The 22,709-nt window shown below is 48.2% G+C and overlaps 1 protein-coding gene across 1 annotated transcript in view; it reads left to right on the top strand.

Moving 5' to 3' along the window:
* The window catches only part of TOP2B (DNA topoisomerase II beta), a 507,457-nt gene that overhangs the window by 227,313 nt on the left and 257,435 nt on the right, over positions 1 to 22,709 (top strand). The window contains 1 exon segment of the mRNA XM_030205679.1: positions 4,734 to 4,843. Coding sequence (XP_030061539.1) covers positions 4,734 to 4,843 — 110 coding nt within the window.

Raw genomic sequence — 22,709 nt, 5'->3', positions numbered from 1 at the left:
CTATCCCATGACTCTCTGATTTTCTCAGGAGTCTTTCATGATGAACTTTGTCAAAAGCTTTCTGAAAATCTAGGTACACTACATCAACCGGCTTACCTTTATCCACATGTTTACATACACCTTCAAAGAAATGAATCAACTTGGTGAAGCAAGACTTCCTTTGTCTGAACCCATGCGGACTCTATCCATTTAAACCATGTTTGTCTGTGTTCCATAATTTTATTCTTTATAAATAGTTTTCACTATTTTGCCCAGCACTTGTCAGGTTTACTAGTCTGTAATTTCCTGGATCACCCCTGGATCCCTTTTTTAAAATCTGTGTTATGTTGGCCACCCTCCAATCTTCAGGTACTGTGGACAATTTTAACGACAGGTTACAGATCACTAACAGCAAACATCTACTACTACTTACCATTTCTATAGAGCTGCTAAACGTACGCAGCACTGTACACTGGACATAGAGACAGTCCCTGCTCGACAGAGCTTACAATCTAATTAGGACAGACAGGATAAATAAGAGGTAAGAGAATTACTAAATTGGGTATGAGAAAACATAGGTACTGAACAAGTGAGTAAGGGTTAGGAGTTAAAAGGACGATCAAAAAGGTGGGCTTTTAGCCTAGGTTTGAAGATGGTCAGAGATGGAGCTTAATGTACCAGCTCAGGATGTCTGTTCCAACCGCAGCAAGATAAAAGGAACAGAGTCTGCAGTTAGCTGTGGAGGAGAAGGGTGCAGATAAGAGAGATCTCCCCGAGAACTCTGTTCACTGGGTAAAAGTGTAGGGAGAGATAAGAGTGGTACTGAGGAGCTGCAGAATGAATGCACTTGTAAATCAGTAAGAGGAGTTTGAATTGTATGTGAAAACAGGGAGCCAGTGAAGTGACTTGAGGAGAGGGCTAATATGAGCATAGTGACACTGGCAGAATATAAGCCAAATAGCAGAATTTTGAACAGATTGAAGAGGAGAGAGATGGCTAAGTGGGAGATCTGTGAGAAGCAAGTTGCAATAGTCTAAGTGAGAGGTGAGAAGAGTGTGTTCAGAAAGGAAAGGACGAATTTCGGTGATATAGAGAAAGAAATAACAGGTTTTAGCAGTCTGCTGAATATGTGCAGAGAGGGAGAGAGAGGAGTCAAAGATGACCCCAAGGTCATGAGCTGATGAGAGAGGAGAATGAGAGTGTTATCCTCAGAGATAGAGAATGGGGGAAAGATTGAGGATAGAGAATGGGGGAAAGGTTGGTTTAGGGGGAAAGATAAGAAGCTCAGTCTTGGTCATGTTAAGTTTTTGACGGTGGTGAGACATCCAGGCAGCAATGTCAGACAGGCAGGCTGATACTTTGGCCTGGATTTCTTTTGATAGTTCTCGTCTGCAGAGTCAGTGTAAAGGTGATACTGAAAACCATGGGATGAGATCAGAGTACCAAGGGAAGAAGTATAGATAGAGAAAAGAAGAGGTCCCAGGACAGATCCCTGCGGTACACCAATTGATAATGGGATAGAAGTGGAAGAGGAGGATCCACCAGAGTGTACACTAAAAGTATGATGGGAGAGATGAGAAGAAACCCAGGAAAGAACAGAGCCATGAAATCCAAGCGAGGACAGCATATCAAGGAGTAGGTGGTAATCAACAGTGTCAAAAGCAGCAGATCGAAAAGGATGAGGATAGAATAGAGACCTTTAGATCTGGACAGGTTATTGGAGACCTTAGGAGTAGCCTAGTGATTAGTGCAGTGGACTTTGATCCTGGGGAACTGAGTTCAATTCCCACTGCAGCTCCTTGTGACTCTGGGCAAGTCACTTAACCCTCCATTGCCCCTGGTACAAAATAAGTACCTGAATATATGTAAACCGCTTTGAATGTAGTTGCAAAAACCTCAGAAAGGCGATATATCAAGTCTCATTTCCCTTTCCCTTATCATGAAAGTACTGATCCAGAGTCTGGTGAAAAAGTGAAGGGAGAGTTGGAGGTGAAGGCACTTTGAGGAGAGAGTTCAGTGTGGCAAAGAGACATTTGAGCCAAGAGAATTTGTCAACTGGATGTAGTAGTCCTGTTTGGCAAATAAAAGAGCAGACTGGAAGGAGGTCAGCAAGAATTTGAAATGTATGAAGTCAGCATGGGCACGGGAGTTCAGCCAAAGGCATTCAGCAGAGCAGGCACAGGAACGTAGGTAGCTGATTCTAGAGGTCAAACAAGGCTAGGGTTTGGTTTGCCTTACAGAAAGGGGAATTGGAGGAGCGAGAGTATCCAGAGCAGAGGAGAGAGTAGTATTATAGGAAGAGACAGCTTCATTGACAGACTTGGATAACATAGTGGTTGAGAAGAGATTTGAGCACTGGAGGACAGCGTATAGCCTGAATATTCCTAAATGTATTGGATGAGATTGGACAGGACTGGAGGGGAAAGTTATTAGATGAAAGTCAGAGAGGGGAAGAGCTGAGGCAAGGAAACTGGAGAGAGCAGTTTGAGAAGAAGATAAGATCCAAGACCGTGGCCATTCTGGTGAGTGGGGGTAGTGGAGCACAGTTGAAGATTGAAAGAGGATGTTAAAGCGAGAAACTGAGAAGCATAAGCATGAATGTTAAAATCCCCAAGAATGATGAGGAAAGGAGATGAAGGATAAAGAAAGAATGATAGCCAGGCATCAAAGTCAGTGATAAAGAAAGAAAGGGACTTATCAGGGGGTCAATAAATGACTGCTACTTGGAGAGGCAGAGAAGTGAATAGACGGATGGAGTGGACTTCGAAGGAAGAAAAGCAGTGAGACTGAGGTGGAAGAAGAGGTTGAAATCTACAGGAGGGTGAAAGTAGTAGCCCGATACCACCTCTGCAGCCAACTGGGTGAGGAGTATGGGAGAAAATATAACTTCCCTGGCACAGGGCTGCAAGTGAAGCAGAGTCTTCAGGGCAAAGCCAAGTTTCAGTAAGGGCAAGCAGGTGGAGAGTGCGAGAGATAGATGTCATGGATGTAGGAAGACTTGTTGCAGACAGAGCGGGCATTCCACAGAGCACATGAGAAAGGGAGGGAGGAAGGGGGGAGGAGAGGAACAGAAGTTAGATGGGCAACATTACAGTGTGACCTGCACGAATAGGATGAGAGCTGATGTGGAGGACCAGGATTGGGTTTGATGTCCCCAGCGGAGAGCAGGAGAAAGGAGCAAGAGAATACAGAGAAGAGTAGGAGAGGAATACAATGAAGGCGAGATGTACTAAGAATGGAGATGAAAGCAGAGGGTGGTCAATGTGTTCCTTCAGTATATAGTGGTTTTAGATGGGAAACAGATTAGGAAGGTACAGTACCAAGAAGAGAAAGTGTACCAGAGCCATAAGTAGTAACTGGGAGAAAATATAAATGTATAGAGAAAATGCTCCATGTGGCACCTGAAGCAAGGGCCCTGAGAGGATCAGGGTGGACCTGGGAGTCATCCCAGAGAAGGCTGTGAGGATATGCAGATGAGCTGCAAGTTCTCCACAGCACCTGTAAAGCAGCTGGTGGGAGAGCTGGGCTCTTCTCAGCCAAGGAAAGGGTTACCAGGGGTTAGGTTGAAGCTAGCATTCCTCCCCCTGAGGGTCACCTGATCTTAGCCAAAAGGCAACTGGAGCAAGGGCCTTAGGAGGATTGGGGTGGACCTGGGAGTCACCCCGGATAAGGCTGTGAGGATATGCAGATGGGCTGCAAGTCCTCCACAACACCTGGAAGGCAGCTGGTGGGAGTGCTGGGCACCTTGAGCAAAGGCCCTGAATGGATCAGAGTGGACCTGGGAGTCACCCCGGAGAAGGCTGTGAAGATATGCAGACCAGCAATTTCATGTTTGAGTTCTTTCAGTACCCTGGGGTGTATACCTCCTGGCCCAGGTTATTTAATACTCTTTAACTTCTCGATTTGGTCCTGTCTTTCATGGTAACAGGAGAGGAAGCTGGGAACCTTCAGTAGGCAAGTGGGGTGCTGGACATGTTCTGGACAGTGAGGTTTGGGGGGGGGGGGGCCTGTGCCTGTGCCACCATGGAACTTAAAAGTTATCCCAGGCCATCATCTTAAATTTCCAAAATATCTTCCACATTTGATCCTATTACTTCACCTGCCTACCTCTGGTCAAATATCGTTTGCTGGGTATTGAACAGAACTCCCAAGTACTCTATCCTATGAGCTGGATTAAGATTGCTCTTTGCTGAGTTAACTCCCCAGCCCAACTCCTCCAGGAGAATCACTTGAATTTGGCCTCCATGTCCTCCTGTATGATTTTGCTCGTATCAACTAGTCATCCAAATACAGATGGAGAAACTAAAGGAAAGAAAGTGATCAAGTAAGGTCTAATTTCTCCTTATCCAGCATCCATGGAGAATAGGGCATTCTGGTTAATCAACTGTCAGTTATATAGGAGCCTGCGGTTTGCTGCTTCAACCTCCCCCTTCTCTCTGGGGTACAGAGAAGTTAGGGGTCAGAGAGTTTGGAATGGACAGAGCAGAGAGCTACAGTACTCTCTTATTCAACTCCTCCCGTCCTATTTTGCTGGTTAACAGAACATTCAGAATAATAAAGTGCCAGATAATGGAGCTATTACTGTACTGTTTTGTCAGACAAATTAATGCTATCTTAATGAACTGCAATCTTTAAAATTCTTTTAAGTGCTTTTCTTCATAAAGGCAGTTAATACATCCCAATAAAGAAATAAAAATATAAAATATAGTGCTCTGAATGACAGATTCTTTTGCTCTTTTCTATTTAATGCTTAGGTTTGGGTACAAGCACAGCTAAAGAAGCAAAAGAGTATTTTGCTGAAATGGACAGACATCGCATCATATTTCGATATGTTGGCCCAGAGGATGATGCTGCTATTACTTTGGTAAAAATTTGTGAAAATTTATTTTTTTCTCATTTATCAATTTACTGGTTGCAGTGACTGTCTGAAAGTGCACATAGAAGCAATATTTAGAAGAGCCAAAACTTTTCATTCTGATATATATTTATGGGAGGTGATTTTTTATAAAGGTTTTTCCATACGTCAAGCCAGTTTTATGCTTGTAGGAGGTCTTTTATAAAATTGCTCAACATTTGCATGCATAGGCATTCCGAGGAGCATAGTTTAAGCAGAGGCAGGTCTGTGATGTATGTGCGTATTTTATAAATATTCAGGTATAAACATAGAATACATGCACACATTTACACCACCGTCAGAGCAGATGCAAATGTGTGTCCACATGTTCACACATTTGGAGGTGGTCCTGGTATAAAGTCAAGTAGGAATTTGTTACCTTTATAAAAGAAGCTTAAAATGGGCATCTTTTTGGACTCCCTCTGGGACAATTTTAAAAAGGCTATTTGCATATGCCAATATATAGAAGTAAAACGTCTTATAAAATCACCCCAGTATACCAGTAGGTGCTGTGATAGGGAGACACCCACTCATATGCAGCATGGTTATAGGAAGGAGTTTGGGTGGCATGAAAGTGGAATCACAAAATATGCCAAGTACATTTATACCTGCTTCCAAACAGGTTTTGTGTTAGAATTTTATAAAGGCATTATCATGGGACCCCTCTCCTGAAAGCTGAGCATTGACTACCCTGTAGCATTTCAGATATGCTCTAAAATTCTGACATTAGTCCATAAAATCTACTACTCCAGGCTACCACTTTTCATATCACACTATCTGATCCTCTATTCTACTTCATGCTCACTTTGTTTCTCCCAGCAAAATATTTTAGTAATTTCCTCATTCCACCTCATAAGCCTAGATGTGATTTGATACTCCATTTGTGGTGTAATGGGCCCCACCCTTTGAAGTATTCTCCCATCATACCTCCCTTTTAAGGTGGCCCTTAAACATTTTTTCAATGAAGCTTTTGATTCCTAATTGCCAGAATTATCATTATCTAGTTAGCTGCTTGGGGATAGTGATGTTGGAGTTCTGTGACCTGCAATATACAATAGAAAAACCCTACTACTCTTCCTTTTCTTATCATTGGATTGTAGTTCTGTACTGTTCTCTCCTTTTCTGTATCTCGCTATATATAATAATTAATGTATATCACCTGGATGGCTTACCAATGGGCTTAAATAGTCACCAACTTGGCCTCCTCACCTAGATGACCTGTTACAAAAGTAGCTTCCAAATGTCTATAAAGTCTATGTAACAAGTTCATATTAAGATTTTTTTAGAACTTTCTTTTTATTGGTATAGTAGAATAGCAAACCTCCAAAGAACAGTTCTCAACATGTCTGATACTCCCCTCCCCCCCCCAAGTCCAGTGTTTCAGCCTGATGTACATATTAGAGTAAGAGTTTGGTTCGCTGTCCATAATCTTGCCCTGCTTGTAATTTCCACCATTGATGAAGCTGATCCCCAAATGATTGAAACACATGTGTCTTGTGGTCCTGATATGTATGCAACAATACATACCATAAAAGAAATATCTAACATATTTTGAATCACATCAGTCCTTGAAGGTGGTATGGTGTTTTGCTAACTGTGTGTAATGTAACTTGGCAAGTGTGCAGGGAAGAACATAGTGAGTAGTCTTGTCATGCCCATGAGTAGGGTTACCATATGGCTCCAGAAAAAGGAGGACGGATTGAGCCAGCCGGGTTTTACTTCCATTGCTTTCCATTGAAAGCAATGGAAGTAAACCCAGCTGGCTCAATCCGTCCTCCTTTTTCTGGAGCCATATGGTAACCCTACCGATGAGTATTAATCGGGTTTTATAGAGGACACTAGGGAGAAATACCAAGAGCTTTCTGTGTTATTGTTCTGATTGTCTTACACATTGTTCCATAGGGTATAAATAAAACTACATCCTTACCACATATGTGAAAAGGACCCTTCTTGCTCACAATGTCTCCAATGTTTCCCATCTCCCCTTAAAGTTCACTTTTGTTCTTGTAGTAGAATAGTGTACATTCTATTAAAAAGCTTTGTAACCTGTCTCTAGCAGTTGCACGTTTTGAAATATGATGATCCACTCCTCAGGGGTGAGAAATCCCTCACCCATCCCTCCCTAAATTTCCTCTGGACCTCACTATCTATAAGCATCCCATAAATGGCTGATAGGCTACCCCTGCTACCACCATCTTTGTTACAAATGTCCTCAAAATTCTCTTTTACTTGACATATGCACCCCAAATAGTGTACATGGGATTTAGCTAACTTATATTGGAATTTCCTTTGCAATTTAACATATGGGATTTTCCTTTGCAATTTCAAAACTGTCTCGTTTTGTGTTCATAGTCAACACTTGAGATTTTGTCAGGTTAATTTAAAATACCGAGACCTATCCAAATCTAGATAGTTCCAATCTACATTAGAGAACAGGGTCTGTCAAGCTAAGAAGCATAACATCCACAAAAGAGATTTTAAATTCTTTCACCCCTGTTTTATTGTCAGTTATCTGCACTTGCTAGGCTAATAGCTCCATATCCAGAGCAAACAGGGCAACAAAAGCTGACACCCCTGCTACCCTCCTCACCAACTGAAAATTGCTAGTGTCCTCTATGTATCTGCAGACATGCAAGAGGTGTCTGGTAGATAGCTTATATACAGCTCAACAATCTGTCCCCTAAGCCCATCTTCTCCAGTACCCTGAGCAATAAGGGCCAGTAGACCTTATGAAAGGTTTTCTCCACATCAGCTGCTAGAGCCATTGTGCCCTGTCTGCAATAGCCAACATGCCACGTCAGATTCAATGCCTTTCTAATATCAAACGCTAGACAACCTTTAACAAATCTTGCTTGATCTTCATGAATTATCTAGGGCATTAAGAGCCTATCTGCTAGAACAGGGGTGGGCAATCATGGTCCTTGAGGGCCACAACCCAGTCAGGTTTTCAAGATTTCCATAGTGACAATCCATGAGATCTGTTTGGATACAGTGGAAACAGTACATGCAAATCAATCTTATGCATAGTCATTGTGTAAATCTTAAAAATGCAACTGGGTTGTGGTCCTCGAGGATTGTGGTTACCCTCCCCTGTTCTAGAATCTTAGCAAAGATTTCATAACTCTCATAAGAGAAATGAGTTGATACAATCACAATTGGTAGGGTCTTTCTCTTCCTTAGATATAACCATTAGTCCCCATTATCCATATTGAATAAGGCAATCATTCCACCAGCCCCACTGAATCAGACGGGGTTAGTGGCTGTGCCAGGACCCCTGCAAATATTTTTAAAATTTATAGAGAACCTGTCTATTCCAGGCACTTTGCCCAAGGACAGCGCCTTAATTGCAGTCACTGTCGCAAAGGTCATAACCGGCCTGTTTACCACACTCTGCTCTTCTTATGAGAGCCCCAGGAGTGTTATATCCTACAAGTAGACCTCGGTACCCTAGCCTGACATCTCATATTCTGGCTTTGATTCTTCTTTTGCTGCAGATGACCTTTCTAATCCTTGTCTCCAAACTTCAAAGTCCAATTCCAGGTCTTCAGCCTCTTTTTTTTTTTTTTTTTTTTTAAACCTTTTGTGCCACTATTTTGCCCTTAGCAACTGATTGACCTTTTTCTATTTCCAGCACCCAGAGCTCCTACTTTGCTTCCTCTAGCAGAGTCAGATTTGAGCCCATTGTTACTTTATAATCTCGTTCTAGCTAAAGAATGTACTGCCTTAATGCTTCAGATAGTTCATGAAGATCAAGCAGGATTTGTTAAAGGTTGTCTAACGGTTGATAATATCAGGCTGCCTTCTGCTCTTGTTCTTGCCTTTTATGGCAATATATCACCACCTTCAGGCAATCCCAAACTGTACCCGGCCCTTTCTCCCCTCCATTATTGATCACTTGATAAACTCTCTCTTTGTATGTGCTTTTGAATCCCCTTATCGTTAAGCAGACCTGTCATTCAGTTTCCTGTACTGTATTCCCTTACCTAGTCACCTTAGCCTGATCTCTGTCTGGATGGCATCAGTCCCTGCTTTACCCACCAGCTGGAGGAACTCTTCATTAATCAACTAGATATGAGTCTGGTGTATGAGGAGTGCTTCCCTAAGTAATAAGAATAGCCCTTTGTTCTTGGGTTGAGGCACCTCCCCACTTCTTCTAGCATAAACTGCCTGATGAGGTTTTTCAATTTTGCTTCATGCACACCCATCCCCATCCCACGTCCCTCTGCATTATCTATCCTTGAGCGTAGTGTAATTTTGAAATCACCTCTCATATGAATCCGACCTTCTATAAATCCTAATAACTTCTGTTGAACCCTATTAAAAAAAATTCTCCTGATGTCTCTTTGGAGCATAAATATTTACCAGTGTATAGAGTTGATCCTGCAACATCCCAGGTCCTGAGCCAGCGTGATTCCCCACAGCATTCATCCTTTGTCCGTCCCCATTAAAAGCAGACTTGGTCAGAAACATCTTATTCCTAACCAGTGTTTCATCTATGGGCACAAGTTGTATTTCCTGTAAAAATCCAATTTTGGTTTGGAGGCAAAAGGCTTCCTTAAATAAGTTGATTGATTCTTGGCAAATTTAAACCTCTAATGTTTATAGGAACATACTTATATTCTCTCATTTCTCACACTCCACATCCTCAATTTCTCCACTCCCATGCATGCAGCTCTTACTCTCTCCCCCTCTTGTTATCAACTTCCTCCTCAATTTTCAAGTTGCGTATGTGATATACTGCCTACTAGAGAACCATTTAAGTGGCTTACTGAGTAATCCAATAAAAGGGAGGAAAAAGAAAATATACAATGGGGCCAGTATTCAGACCATGGAAGGTAGACCAGCTAACTCCCAGTGTTGGGTCTAATCCTTGGATATTCAATGCCGGGCCATTTCCGGTGACCCATGTTGAATATCCAGGCTATTTTTGGCCAGTTTGAAGATAACTGGCTAAGTTGATATTCAGACTTAGCCAGTTATCCTCATACCGGCCAAAGGTATTCCAGGGTTTGATGCGGCCAAATATGGGTGCTAAACCCGCTTTAAAAATTAGTGGCTAGCCAGTTATTTTGCACAATATAACCTGCAAGTGCACTCAAATCTGCCTATAGCTCTTCTAGCCTAGTATGAATGTCCTCTCACACTCCTGCCATCTCTGCCTCTAATTTGCTGAACCACTGGCAAAGTTCTACTTGGCTGGACAGCTTCTCCCCCTCTTCATGCTCTGACACTTCTCCCCTTATGGTCACTCCTCTGTCCTCTTCCCTGTGCACTCACTGCCACCATGGAATCAACGCTGCTGTAGGCAAAGGGTTTTAGACATCACCCCACCTCTACTTTTCTATGAAACAGAGAAAAATGTAGGCATTATTAACTAGTTTCCATAGTGTACAACCCTTTTCACCATAGTTTTAAACTGAAACTTTCTCTAGAGGTAGAAACTTAGCAGCCAAGAATATTATTCCCACTGCAGGCACAGGCAGCTCCTTGTGACTCTGGGCAAGTCACTTAACCCTCCATTGCCCAGGTACAAATAAGTACCTAAGCCGCATTGAGCCTGCCATGAGTGGGAAAGCGCGGGGTACAAAAAAAAAGATAGTAGCAAGATTCAAACTTGTCGTAAAAGTTATTTTCCGTTCTTTGCCTGCTGGAGAGGTAGCACTGCTACTGACTTGGATTAGACATTAAGGTGTGAGGAAGTAGAATATTTGCAAAGGTTACTAAGGGCAATCTGATTACTGTGTTAGCTTCATATGGCTTGTTTGAAGCATTTTCCTTAAAATCAAAACTACATAGAGAGGAAAGGTCCCACTTAACTTTCTTTCTGAGAAGTTCTGTGAGAAGAGGATATTTCTCTGGGTAAGGTCATACTATAAAACTAAAATAGGGCCAGATTACAAAGACACGAAGAAATTATACCAACTCGTGAACAAACTACTAGACATCATCTTGGTCACCACAACCAATACAGACATCCCATCTGCAGACAACCTTGCTAAATACTTCAGTGAAAAAATTGCAAACCTGTGTAACATTCTACCTCAGGACAACACCGACATTGAAAATATTATTACTGACTTGGACCCAACCCCTGGTGAATACCCAGCGGACCGAACCTGGTCAAACTTCGCTCTCCTCACCGCGGAAACAGTCACCCAGGCGATTAATATGTTCTCCAACTCTCACTGTAAATTGGATACCTGCCCTAGCTACCTAATGAAATCTGCCCCCACCGCTTCATAGCAGACCTTACATCCCACTTAAACTACATGCTCCAACAAGGTCTCTTCCCTAAGGAAAATGGCAACATCCTACTTACCCCAATACCAAAAGATCCCAAGAAAAAAAATCAAATGAAATCACTAACTACCGCCCAATAGCATCAATCCCACTGGTGGTCAAACTGATGGAAAGCATGGTAACCAAACAACTTACTGATTATATAAACAAATTCACAATATTACATGAATCACAATCAGGATTTTGCCCCCTCCATAGCACTGAAACAGTACTAATTACCCTCCTAGCAAAATTCAAAAGGAAATAGCAACAGGCAAAAGCATACTTCTCCTCCAATTCGACATGTCCAGTGTGTTTGACATGGTAAACCATAAAATACTACTAAGACTCCTAGATTACTTCGGGATTGGCGGACACATACTTAGTTGGATCAAGGGTTTCCTAACCACTAGAACATATCAAGTGAAATCAAGCTCAAACATATCACCACCGTGGAAAGCAGAACGCGGAGTACCTCAAGGATCACCACTATCACAGATCCTTTTCAACCTAATGATGACCCCACTAGCCAAATCCTTATCCAACCAAGGCCTTAACCCTTTCATAGAAACATGACGGCAGATAAAGGCCATTTCCATATCATCATGCTGATCAATCCATAGACTGGTGGGTTGTGTCCATCTACCAGCAGGTGGAGATAGAGAGCAATCCTTTTGCCTCCCTATATGTGGTCATGTGCTGCCGGAAACTCCTCAGTATGTTCTCTATCTCAGCAGGTGGTGGTCACACACAGCAGCAGCTCTGGCTAGGTCTCCAAGCCTAATTCTTAGGTTTTGTTGAGTACCTGGGGTTGAGGGCTCTTCTTGAGCAAGTGCAAACCTGGTGGTACCAGGTCCCTCCTTTTCTCCCCCCTCCCGCTGGCTCCGTTTAAAAAAAAAAAAAAAAATTTGAACGTCCTTTAAGGGTGTTTATTTCAACGTTTATATCAGCGTTTATTGCAGCTGCTCACTGGGACACCAGGTCGTTACAGCTTGGAGTGAGAAGCAGGTAATTTTTACCTTTTGTAGCGGGCAGGGGGTTCCCCGTTCGGTCTCCACGTGGCTTATGGCGTCAGAAGACGAGGGCGTGAAGAATCGCTCCCCGGACTGCGTGTGCGCGTCTAGCGGGGATGCGGGGGTTTCAAAGCCTGAATCGCCTTTTTTGGGCGTCAGTTTGGAGTCCTGTCAGTGTCCCGGTTCTTCCTCCGGTGCGGCGGTTTTTCCCGCCATAAACACCCATCCCCTGCTGCTCGCCCCCCCCATTTTGGCTGGCCACTCTGCTTGGATGGCTTCTTCTTGGGCCACCCTCGAGCTGGGAGACGTTAATGCTATGGTCGCCCTTGATTTGGGCGATGGCAAGAAAGCGGCAAAAGTTAAGCGCTGTTTTTCCCACGTGGCTCCTTCTCGGAGTTTCGCGCCGGACGCCATTTTGAATGCGCAGTATGTTTCTCCCCCGCTCTTGCGAGCGCCGGTTGAGGGTGTGTCTAGGGCCGTGGCCCAAGCTGCAGAAGTGCACAGTCTGGGGGGTTTCTCCCCGAGTTCATTTTGCTGCTGCATCAGACTTTTCTTATGCAAAACGCTGCCCCTGCTCCCCTGTCCGATAAAGGGGTTGAGGCCTCCGGAAGCAAACGCCCTCGGGTGGATTTCCAGGCCCTAGAGGACTCTGTCTCCTCTGATGTAGATGAGGGCAGCGTATCTGAGTTCTCCCAACGGTCCTTTGGGGATTCCTTGGAGGAGACGGATTCCCGCTCGGATGGAGCGGATGACCCCTCTGCAGCGCGGATCTTTCGTTCAGAGGATTTGCCCAACCTGTTAGTGCAGGCCATGAGCATCTTGAAGATTTCCTCTCCGGAGGACGTCTCTCCCTCAGCCTCTGCTGGCTCAGCCATTATGCTGGGGACGAAGCGCCCGCCTAGAACCTTCCACGTGCATGAAGCCATGCACACCTTGATTTTGGCTCAATGGGATGTCCCAGAAGCGAGCCTTAAAGTGGCTAGGGCTATGTCCTGCCTCTATCCTCTGCCTGAAGGTGAACGGGAGGCCTTTGTTTGGCCTACCGTGGATTCTTTAATCACTGCGGTGACTAAGAAAACGGTGTTGCCGGTGGAAGGTGGCACGGCCCTAAAGGACGCCCAAGACAGAAGATTGGAGACGGCTTTAAAGTCATCCTTCGAGGCGGCTGATGTCTTGAGAGCCTCGGCTAAAGGTATGGCTCAGACAGTCTCTGCACTGCGGTGGATTTGGCTAAAGCATTGGTCTGTTGACCACGCCTCTAAGTCTCGCCTGGCTAAGTTGCCTTTTAAAGGCAAGCTGCTCTTTGGGGTCGAGCTGGACAAGATTGTGACCGATCTCGGCACGTCTAAGGGCAAGAGGTTACCGGAGGTCAGGGCTCGGGCCAGTGGTGCCCGCCCTGGTTCCTCCAATGGACGGTTTCAGGAAGCCCATCGGTATCGCCCGGGCAAGTCGGGCTCCTCTGCCCCCTTTTCCTTCATAAGGAACTTCTCCCCCAAGCAGCATTCCTTTCGCAGAGACGGCTGTCCCGGAGGTGCCTTCTCCGGTCCTCCCCCAGGGTCTCGTACCCAATGACGGGGCGCTGGTCCATGGCCCAGAGCAGATTGGAGGACGCCTATCCTCATTTCTGGGCGAGTGGACCAGGGTAACTTCAGTCGCTTGGGTGCTGGAAGTCATCAGAGACGGCTACAAGCTAGAGTTCTGCCGACCCTTAAGAGACGGGTTTGTGCACTCTCCCTGCAAGTCTCCGGTCAAAGCTGTGGCAGTGCAGCAGACTTTGGACAATCTGATCCGCCTGAGGGCGGTCGTTCCGGTGCCAGAAGATCAGCTTGGCAAGGGACGTTACTCCATTTACTTTGAGGTACCAAAGAAAGGAGGTTCTGTCCGGCCTATCCTCGACCTCAAAGGGGTCAATCGGGCCTTGTAAGTTCGGCACTTCCAGATGGAGATGCTCCGTTCTGTTATAGTGGCAGTGCAGGCAGGGGAGTTCCTGGCATCCTTGGACATCAAGGAAGCTTACTTGCCATATTCCCATCTGTCCTCCTCATCAACGCTTTCTGCGTTTTGCAGTCCTGGGCCGACACTTCCAGTTCAGAGCCCTCCCGTTCGGGTTGGCTACTGCTCCGTGGGCCTTCTCCAAAGTAATGGTGGTCATCGTGGCCTTCCTTCGCAAGAAAGGAGTACAAGTCCATCCTTATCTGGACGACTGGTGGATCCGAGCCCCCTCTTATGCAGAGTGCGGCAGAGCTTCAGACCGGGTGATTGCTCTTTTGAGCTCCCTGGGGTGGATCATCAACTGGGAGAAAAGCCAGCTGCGCCCGACTCAGTCCCTGGAGTATCTGGGAGTTCAATTCGACTCCCAAGTGGGCAGGGTGTTCCTGCCAGACAATTGGATTGTCAAGCTTCAGGCTCAGGTGGACAAGTTCCTAGCAGCCTCTCCTCTTCGGGCTTGGGACTATGTACAGCTGTTGGGCTCTATGTCGGCCATGACGGAAGTAGTGCCCTGGGCCAGGGCCTATATGAGACCTATACAGCTCTCTCTGCTGCAGCGATGGACTCCAGCTTCGGAGGATTACGCTGTACGCCTTCCCTTGGATCCGGCGGTGCGCAAGGTGCTCAGCTGGTGGCTGAGGCCAGACGAGCCGTCCGCAGGAATGCCTCTTATGACCCCGGAGTGGGTTGTCGTCACGGCGGACGCCTCTTTGACGGGCTGGGGAGCCCACTACTTGGGAAGGACAGCGCAGGGGCTCTGGTCCCCTGCAGAGGCAAAGTGGTCTATCAACCTCCTGGAACTCATAGCCATTCGGTTGGTGCCTTTGTAGGCCAGCCGAGCCTAGATCTGATGGCGTCATCAGCCAATTGCCAAGTGCCGAGCTTTTTCAGCAGAGGACGGGACCCTCGATCTCTGGGAGTAGATGCTCTTCTCCAACAGTGGCCGACACAGGAGCTTCTCTATGTGTTCCCGCCTTGGCCCATGTTGGACAGGGTGCTAGGCCGGGTGGCAAAGCATCCAGGCCAGATAATCCTGGGGAGTCCGGATTGGCCCTGACGTCTCTGGTATGCGGACTTGATCAGGCTCTCAGTGGATGGCCCTCTGCAGCTGCCAGCGGAGCGGGGCCTGTTGCATCAGGGTCCCGTGGTAATGGAGGATCCCTCCCCCTTTGGTCTTTCGGCTTGGCTATTGAGCGGCAGCGTCTGAGGAAGAAGGGTTTCTCAGACAAGGTCATCGCCACTATGCTGAGAGCGAGGAAGCGCTCTACTTCTACTGCTTACGCCAGGGTTTGGCGTACCTGCTCCGAGGACAAGCAGGCTGCTTGTTCTCACGACTGGGTTGACGTCCACGGCAGCCCCCACCAACCGGAACAACACTTTGCGGACGGTCCCGCACGCAGGGCACGCCCACCGCGCATGCGCGGCCGTCTTCCCGCCCGTGCGCGACCGTTCCCGCTCAGTCTTTTCTTTTCCGCGCTGGAGAGAGCCGCGTTCGTCTCTCTCTCTCTGTCAGCCCCGGAAACCGGATCGCGCTTTCGCCGCGAGATTTTTCTTCGTTGTGTTTTTCTTCGCTTCTCTGTTTCATTTTTGGTTAAAAAAAAAAACGAGAAGAACTTTGTTTTCCCTCGTCTTTTTAGCGGGGGCGTCTCGTTGCGGCCTTGTGGCTGCGCGGTCGATTTATTTTTCGAGGTGTGAATTTTACCGCCACCATCGACGACTTTGACTTCGCCGACGCGATTTTTCCGTCGATGTCCTCGAAGGTCCCGAGTGGATTTAAGAAGTGTGGTCGGTGCGGCCGGCATATCTCGCAGACCGACACTCACGCTTGGTGCCTCCAGTGCCTCGGGCCGGAGCACGATACCAAGACGTGCACCTTGTGTCTCGGTTTACGGAAATGGACACAGGTGGCGAGGCAAGTTCTACGGGACCGTCTTTTTGGAACTTGTGTCGGACCCTCGACGTCGACTTCGACGGCATCGGTATCGACGGCATCAGTATCGACGGCCGGATCTTCGGTACCGGTACCGATATCCACGAAATCGGCACCGACCGCACCGACCCCAGGAGCATAGGTCCCGTCGGTCCGCCAGTCTTCCGGAGACGGCAGGGGTGAGCGGCCGTGTGGGCAATCGGCCCCGTTCACTCCCTCTACCCAGGGCCCTCGGGACCGAATCCTGTCGGACCCGATCCCTCGAGGCCTAGGGGGATCTACCTCCTTTTCAGTACCGCCGAGCGCCGATGATGGGCACCGGAAAAAGACAAAAAAGCACCGTCTTCGGTCGCCCACAGCGCATGTGGCTCCCGGCTCCATAGACGATTCGACGCCGAGGAAGCGGCAGCGCCAGGAGGAGCGTCCCCCTCTGTAGTAGAGGTATCGTCACATCAGGGCGCCAGCACTTCGGTGCCGTCTCCTGGACCCGAACAGCTTCCGGCACCGACACCTCTACCGGCCCCCTCGCCTTTCCCGACAGCGGGCCTGGACGAGTGCCTCCGAGCCATCCTTCTGGGGATCCTGGAAGGGCTGATGCGCCAGACTGTGCCTCGGCGACGTTGATGGAGGCGCCGGCGTGCTCTAGCCCGGTGCCGAGGCCTTCGACGCCGCTTGTGGCGCCGGTCTCGACCGCCACGCAGGTGGAGTCCCCGTCGACATCGATGGAGGGAGCTTCATCCCCGCCGGCGCGGGAGTCCACCGCTCGACGCCTCCACCAAGGACTCGGTGCCTCGAAGTCGAGCCGGGCCCGGTTGAGGTCTGAGCTACAGGAGCTCATGTCCGACACCGAGGAAGAGGCCTCGTGGAGGGAGGAGGAGGACCCCAGATATTTCTCCTCAGAGGAGTCTGTGGGCCTTCCCTCCGACCCCACTTCTTCACCAGAGAGAAAGCTCTCGCCACCTGAGAGCCTCTCCTTTGCCTCCTTCGTCAGGGATATGTCGATTTGCATTCCCTTCCCCGTGGTCTCTGTGGATGAGCCGAGGGCTGAGATGCTCGAGGTCCTCGACTATCCATCACCACCTAGAGAGTCCTCCACGGTACCGTTGCACAATGTCTTCAAAGAGACACTGCTTCGGAACTGGTTGAGACCTTTATCTAATCCCACCATCCCCAAGAAAGCGGAGTCCCAATACAGGATCCACTCAGACCCAGAGTTAATGCGGCCTGAATTGCCTCATGACTCGGCGGTCGTGGACTCTGCTCTCAAGAGGGCACGGAGTTCGAGGGATACCGCCTCGGTGCCCCTGGGGCGGGAGTCTCGCACTCTGGACTCGTTTGGGAGGAAGGCCTACCAATCTTCAATGCTCGTGACCCGCATCCAGTCCTACCAGCTCTACACGAGCATACACATGCGGAATAATGTGAAGCAACTGGCGGACCTGGTCGACAAGCTCCCCCCGGAGCAGTCCAGGCCTTTTCAGGAGGTGGTCAGGCAGCTGAAGGCGTGCAGAAAGTTCCTGTCCAGGGGTATATATGACACCTGTGATGTGGCATCTCGTGCTGCGGCCCAAGGTATAGTGATGCGCAGGCTCTCATGGCTGCGTGCCTCTGACCTGGACAACCGCACCCAGCAGAGGCTGGCCGATGTCCCTTGCCGGGGGGATAATATTTTTGGTGAGAAGGTCGAGCAGTTGGTGGACCAACTACATCAGCGGGAAACCGCCCTCGACAAACTCTCCCACTGGGCACCTTCAGCATTCACCTCAGCAGGTGGACGTTTTTCCCGGGCCAGGCAGGCTGCGCCCTACGCCTACAACAAGTGTAGGTACACCCAGCCGGCCTGAAGGCCTCCTCAGGCACAGGGACAGTCCCAGCGCGCTCGTTCCCGTCAACAGCGTGCGCCTAAGCAGCCCCCGGCGCCTCCACAGCAAAAACCGGGGACGGGTTTTTGACTGGATCTATGGGAACATAGCCGCCATCAAAGTGTCCGTGCGGACGATCTGCCAGTCGGGGGGAGGTTAAAACTTTTTCACCAAAGGTGGCCTCTCATAACCTCCGACCAGTGGGTTCTTCAAATAGTGCGGTGCGGATACGCCCTGAATTTGGCCTCCCCTCCACCAAATTGTCCTCCGGGAGCTCAATCCTTCAGCTCCCAGCACAAGCAGGTACTTGCAGAGGAACTCTCCGCCCTTCTCAGCGCCAGTGCGGTCGAGCCCGTGCCACCCGGGCAGGAAGGGCAGGGATTCTATTCCAGGTACTTCCTTGTGGAAAAGAAAACAGGGGGAATGCGCCCCATCCTAGACCTGAGAGGCCTGAACAAATACCTGGTCAAAGAGAAGTTCAGGATGCTTTCCTTGGGCACCCTTCTGCCAATGATTCAGAAAAATGATTGGCTATGTTCCCTGGATTTAAAGGACGCATACACTCACATCCCGATACTGCCAGCTCACAGACAGTATCTCAGATTCCGCCTGGGCACACGGCACTTTCAGTATTGTGTGCTGCCCTTTGGGCTCGCCTCTGCCCCATGGGTGTTTACGAAGTGCCTCGTGGTGGTCGCGGCGTATCTACGCAAGCTGGGAGTGCACGTGTTCCCATATCTCGACAATTGGCAGGTCAAGAACACCTCGGAGACAGGAACTCTCCGGTCCATGCAGTGCACTATTCACCTCCTGGAGCTGCTGGGGTTTGTGATAAATTACCCAAAGTCCCATCTCCAGCCAGTCCAATCTCTGGAATTCATAGGAGCTCTGCTGAATTCTCAGACGGCTCAGGCCTTTCTTCCCGAAGCGAGGGCCCACAACCTCCTGTCCCTCGCTTCCCAGACCAGAGCGTCTCAGCAGGTCACAGCTCGGCAGATGTTGAGACTCCTAGGTCATATGGCCTCTACAGTTCATGTGACTCCCATGGCTCGTCTTCACATGAGATCTGCTCAATGGACCCTAGCTTCCCAGTGGTGCCAGGCCACCGGGAATCTAGAAGATGTCATCCGCCTCTCCATCAGTTGCCGCACTTCACTGCACTGGTGGACCATTCGGACCAATTTGACCCTGGGACGCCCATTTCAAATTCCACAGCCCACGAAAGTGCTAACGACGGATGCATCTCGCCTGGGGTGGGGAGCTCATGTCGATGGGCTTCACACCCAGGGACTGTGGTCCCACCAGGAAAAAGATCTTCAGATCAACCTCCTGGAGCTCCGAGCGGTCTGGAACGCACTGAAGGCTTTCAGAGATCGGCTGTCCTGTCAAATTATCCAAATTCGGACAGACAATCAGGTTGCAATGTATTACATCAACAAGCAGGGGGGCACCGGATCTCGCCCCCTGTGTCAGGAAGCCGTTGGGATGTGGCGTTAGGCTTGCCAGTTCGGCATGCTTCTCCGAGCCACATACCTGGCAGGTGTAAACAACAGTCTGGCCGACAGACTGAGCAGAGTCATGCAACTGCACGAGTGGTCGCTCCATTCCAGAGTGGTACGCAAGATCTTCTGAGAGTGGGGCACTCCCTCGGTGGACCTTTTCGCCTCTCAGACCAACCACAAGCTGCCTCTGTTCTGTTCCAGACTACAGGCACACGGCAGACTAGCGTCGGATGCCTTTCTCCTCCATTGGGGGACCGGCCTCCTGTATGCTTATCCTCCCATACCTTTGGTGGGGAAGACCTTACTGAAGCTCAAGCAAGACCACGGCACCATGATTCTGATAGCACCTTTTTGGCCCCGTCAGATCTGGTTCCCTCTACTTCTGGAGATGTCCTCTGAAGAACCGTGGAGATTGGAGTGTTTTCCGACCCTCATTTCGCAGAACGACGGAGCACTTCTGCATCCCAACCTTCAGTCTCTGGCTCTCACGGCCTGGATGTTGAGGGCGTAGACTTCGCTTCGTTGGGTCTGTCTGAGGGTGTCTCCCGTATCTTGCCTCTAGGAAGGATTCCACTAAAAAGAGTTACTTTTTCAAGTGGAGGTTTGTCGTTTGGTGTGAGAGCAAGGCCCTAGAACCTCGTTCTTGTCCTGCACAGAACCTGCTTGAATACCTTCTGTACTTATCAGAGTCTGGCCTCAAGACCAACTCAGTAAGGAATCACCTTAGTGCGATTAGTGCTTACCATCTTCGTGTAGAGGGTAAAGCCATCTCTGGAGAGCCTTTAGTCGTTCGATTCATGAGAGGCTTGCTTTTGTCAAAGCCCCCTGGCAAGCCTCCTGCAGTGTCATGGGATCTCAACGTCGTCCTCACCCAGCTGATGAAACCTCCTTTTGAGCCACTGAATTCATGCCATCTGAAGTACTTGACCTGGAAGGTCATTTTCTTGGTGGCAGTTACTTCAGCTCGTAGGGTCAGTGAGCTTCAAGCCCTGGTAGCTCATGCTCCGTATACTAAATTTCATCATAACAGAGTAGTGCTCCGCACTCACCCTAAGTTCTTGCCAAAGGTGGTGTCGGAGTTCCATCTTAACCAATCAATTGTCTTGCCAACATTCTTTCCCAGACCGCATACCCGCCCTGCTGAACATCAGTTGCACACATTGGACTGCAAGCGAGCGTTGGCCTTCTATTTGGAGCGGACACAGCCCAACAGACAGTCCGCCCAATTGTTTGTTTCTTTCGACCCCAATAGGAAAGGGGTCGCTGTCGGGAAACGCACCATATCCAATTGGCTAGCAGATTGCATTTCCTTCACTTACGCCCAGGCTGGGCTGACTCTTGAGGGTCATGTCACGGCTCATAGTGTCAGAGCCATGGCAGCGTCGGTGGCTCACTTGAAGTCAGCCACTATTGAAGAGATTTGCAAGGCTGCGACGTGGTCATCTGTCCACACATTCACATCACATTACTGCCTCCAGCAGGATACCCGACGCGACAGTCGGTTTGGGCAGTCGGTGCTGCAGAATCTGTTTGGGGTTTAAATCCAACTCCACCCTCCAGGACCCGAATTTATTCTGGTCAGGCTGCACTCTCAGTTAGTTGTTCTTCGTAGGTCAATTTCTGTTATGCCCTCGCCGTTGCGAGGTTCAATTGACCTGGGTTCTTGTTTTGAGTTAGCCTGAGAGCTAGGGATACCCCAGGCGTGAGAACAAGCAGCCTGCTTGTCCTTGGAGAAAGCGAATGATACATACCTGTAGCAGGTGTTCTCCGAGGACAGCAGGCTGATTGTTCTCACCTACCCTCCCTCCTCCCCTTTGGTGTTGCGTTTTTACTCATTTTGCTTGTCATTCAACTGAGCGGGAACGGTCGCGCACGGTCGGGAAGACGGCCGCGCATGCACGGTGGTCGTGCCCTGCGTGCGGGACCGCCCGCAAAGTTTTGTTCCGGTTGGTGGGGGCTGCCATGGACATCAACCCAGTCGTGAGAACAATCAGCCTGCTGTCCTCGGAGAACACCTGCTACAGGTATGTATCATTCGCTATCTCTGCAACACAACCAAACTAAAGCACATAATGGACATAACACAACTCTTCCATTCTCCGATTCCCTAATGTGGCTGTGCCACATGAACTTGATCTTACCACAACATCACCCTGTATTTGTTCACACTGGAGCCTTCAAAGGCCTCTCCGGTACTATGTAAGCCACATTGAGCCTACAAATAGGTGGGAAAATGTGGGCTACAAATGTAACAAATAAATTATTCAAAGTGTACCAATGGGGATTAGTCACCCCTTGAGCACATGGTATTCTATTCGAAACTTTTTTTTTTGTTTATCGTATTATTTACAGACAGCTCTCCGGTGTGCCCCTGGATTTCCCTCTGGATCTAGTGATCCAGTTTATAGAAGATGGATTTCCAATGGCTTAAATACTCTTGCACAATTTTGGGATGATGGGATGAATAACGGGAGGAATATGGATTGGAAGGAAGAGAACTCTTTCACTATTGGCTGATGCGAGATTTCATTCACAGGAGAGCACAGGAGGAATTGGGCTTAGTAGAATCAGCATTAGAATGAGTTCTATGGGACAGGGAAGGAAGAGGTAGTGTGTCTCTGCTGTACTTAGCTTTATTATTATACACTAACTCCCAACTTTGTTATACATGTCAATGGGAGGAGGCATTACACAAACCTTTACCCTGGACACTTGGAAGCAGGGATTCAGGTACTTATTAAAGCCATCAGTAGCTCAATTTCTTTCTGAAAATGGCTTTAAAATATTATACTGGTGGTACTACACCCCAGAGCATTTAAATAAAATGTACACGCAAATTTCTGTTGAGTGCTGGCGAAAATAAAATGTGGTGGTAGGAGAACCTTCTTACATATATGGTGGAATTGTCCAGTGGCTCACTCATATTGTACTCTAGTGCTGAACTTGGTACAACAAGTATTACAACGGAAATATCTGCATAAATCGAAATACTGCTTACTACACTTCAAGCCTCCGGAGGTAACTGTGATCCAGCAGGCAATCCATTTCTTTATAGCAGCAAAATTGGCTTTGGCCTGTTATTGGAAGCAATAGACATTATCATCTATGCGTCCTATTGTTCATAAAGTGGATTTTTTGTTTCAAATGTCTAAATTAACTGCTATGAGGTGTGGATATTTGATGTCGTTTAATAATATGAACAGTGGAAATCTGTCATATCACCTTGATTCCAAAGGGTTGGGTGAGTAGGGGGAGGGTAAT

Source organism: Microcaecilia unicolor, chromosome 1 (genome assembly GCF_901765095.1).
Source record: "Microcaecilia unicolor chromosome 1, aMicUni1.1, whole genome shotgun sequence".
Classification (NCBI taxonomy): domain Eukaryota; kingdom Metazoa; phylum Chordata; class Amphibia; order Gymnophiona; family Siphonopidae; genus Microcaecilia; species Microcaecilia unicolor.
This window is presented reverse-complemented; position numbering and strand designations above follow the sequence as displayed.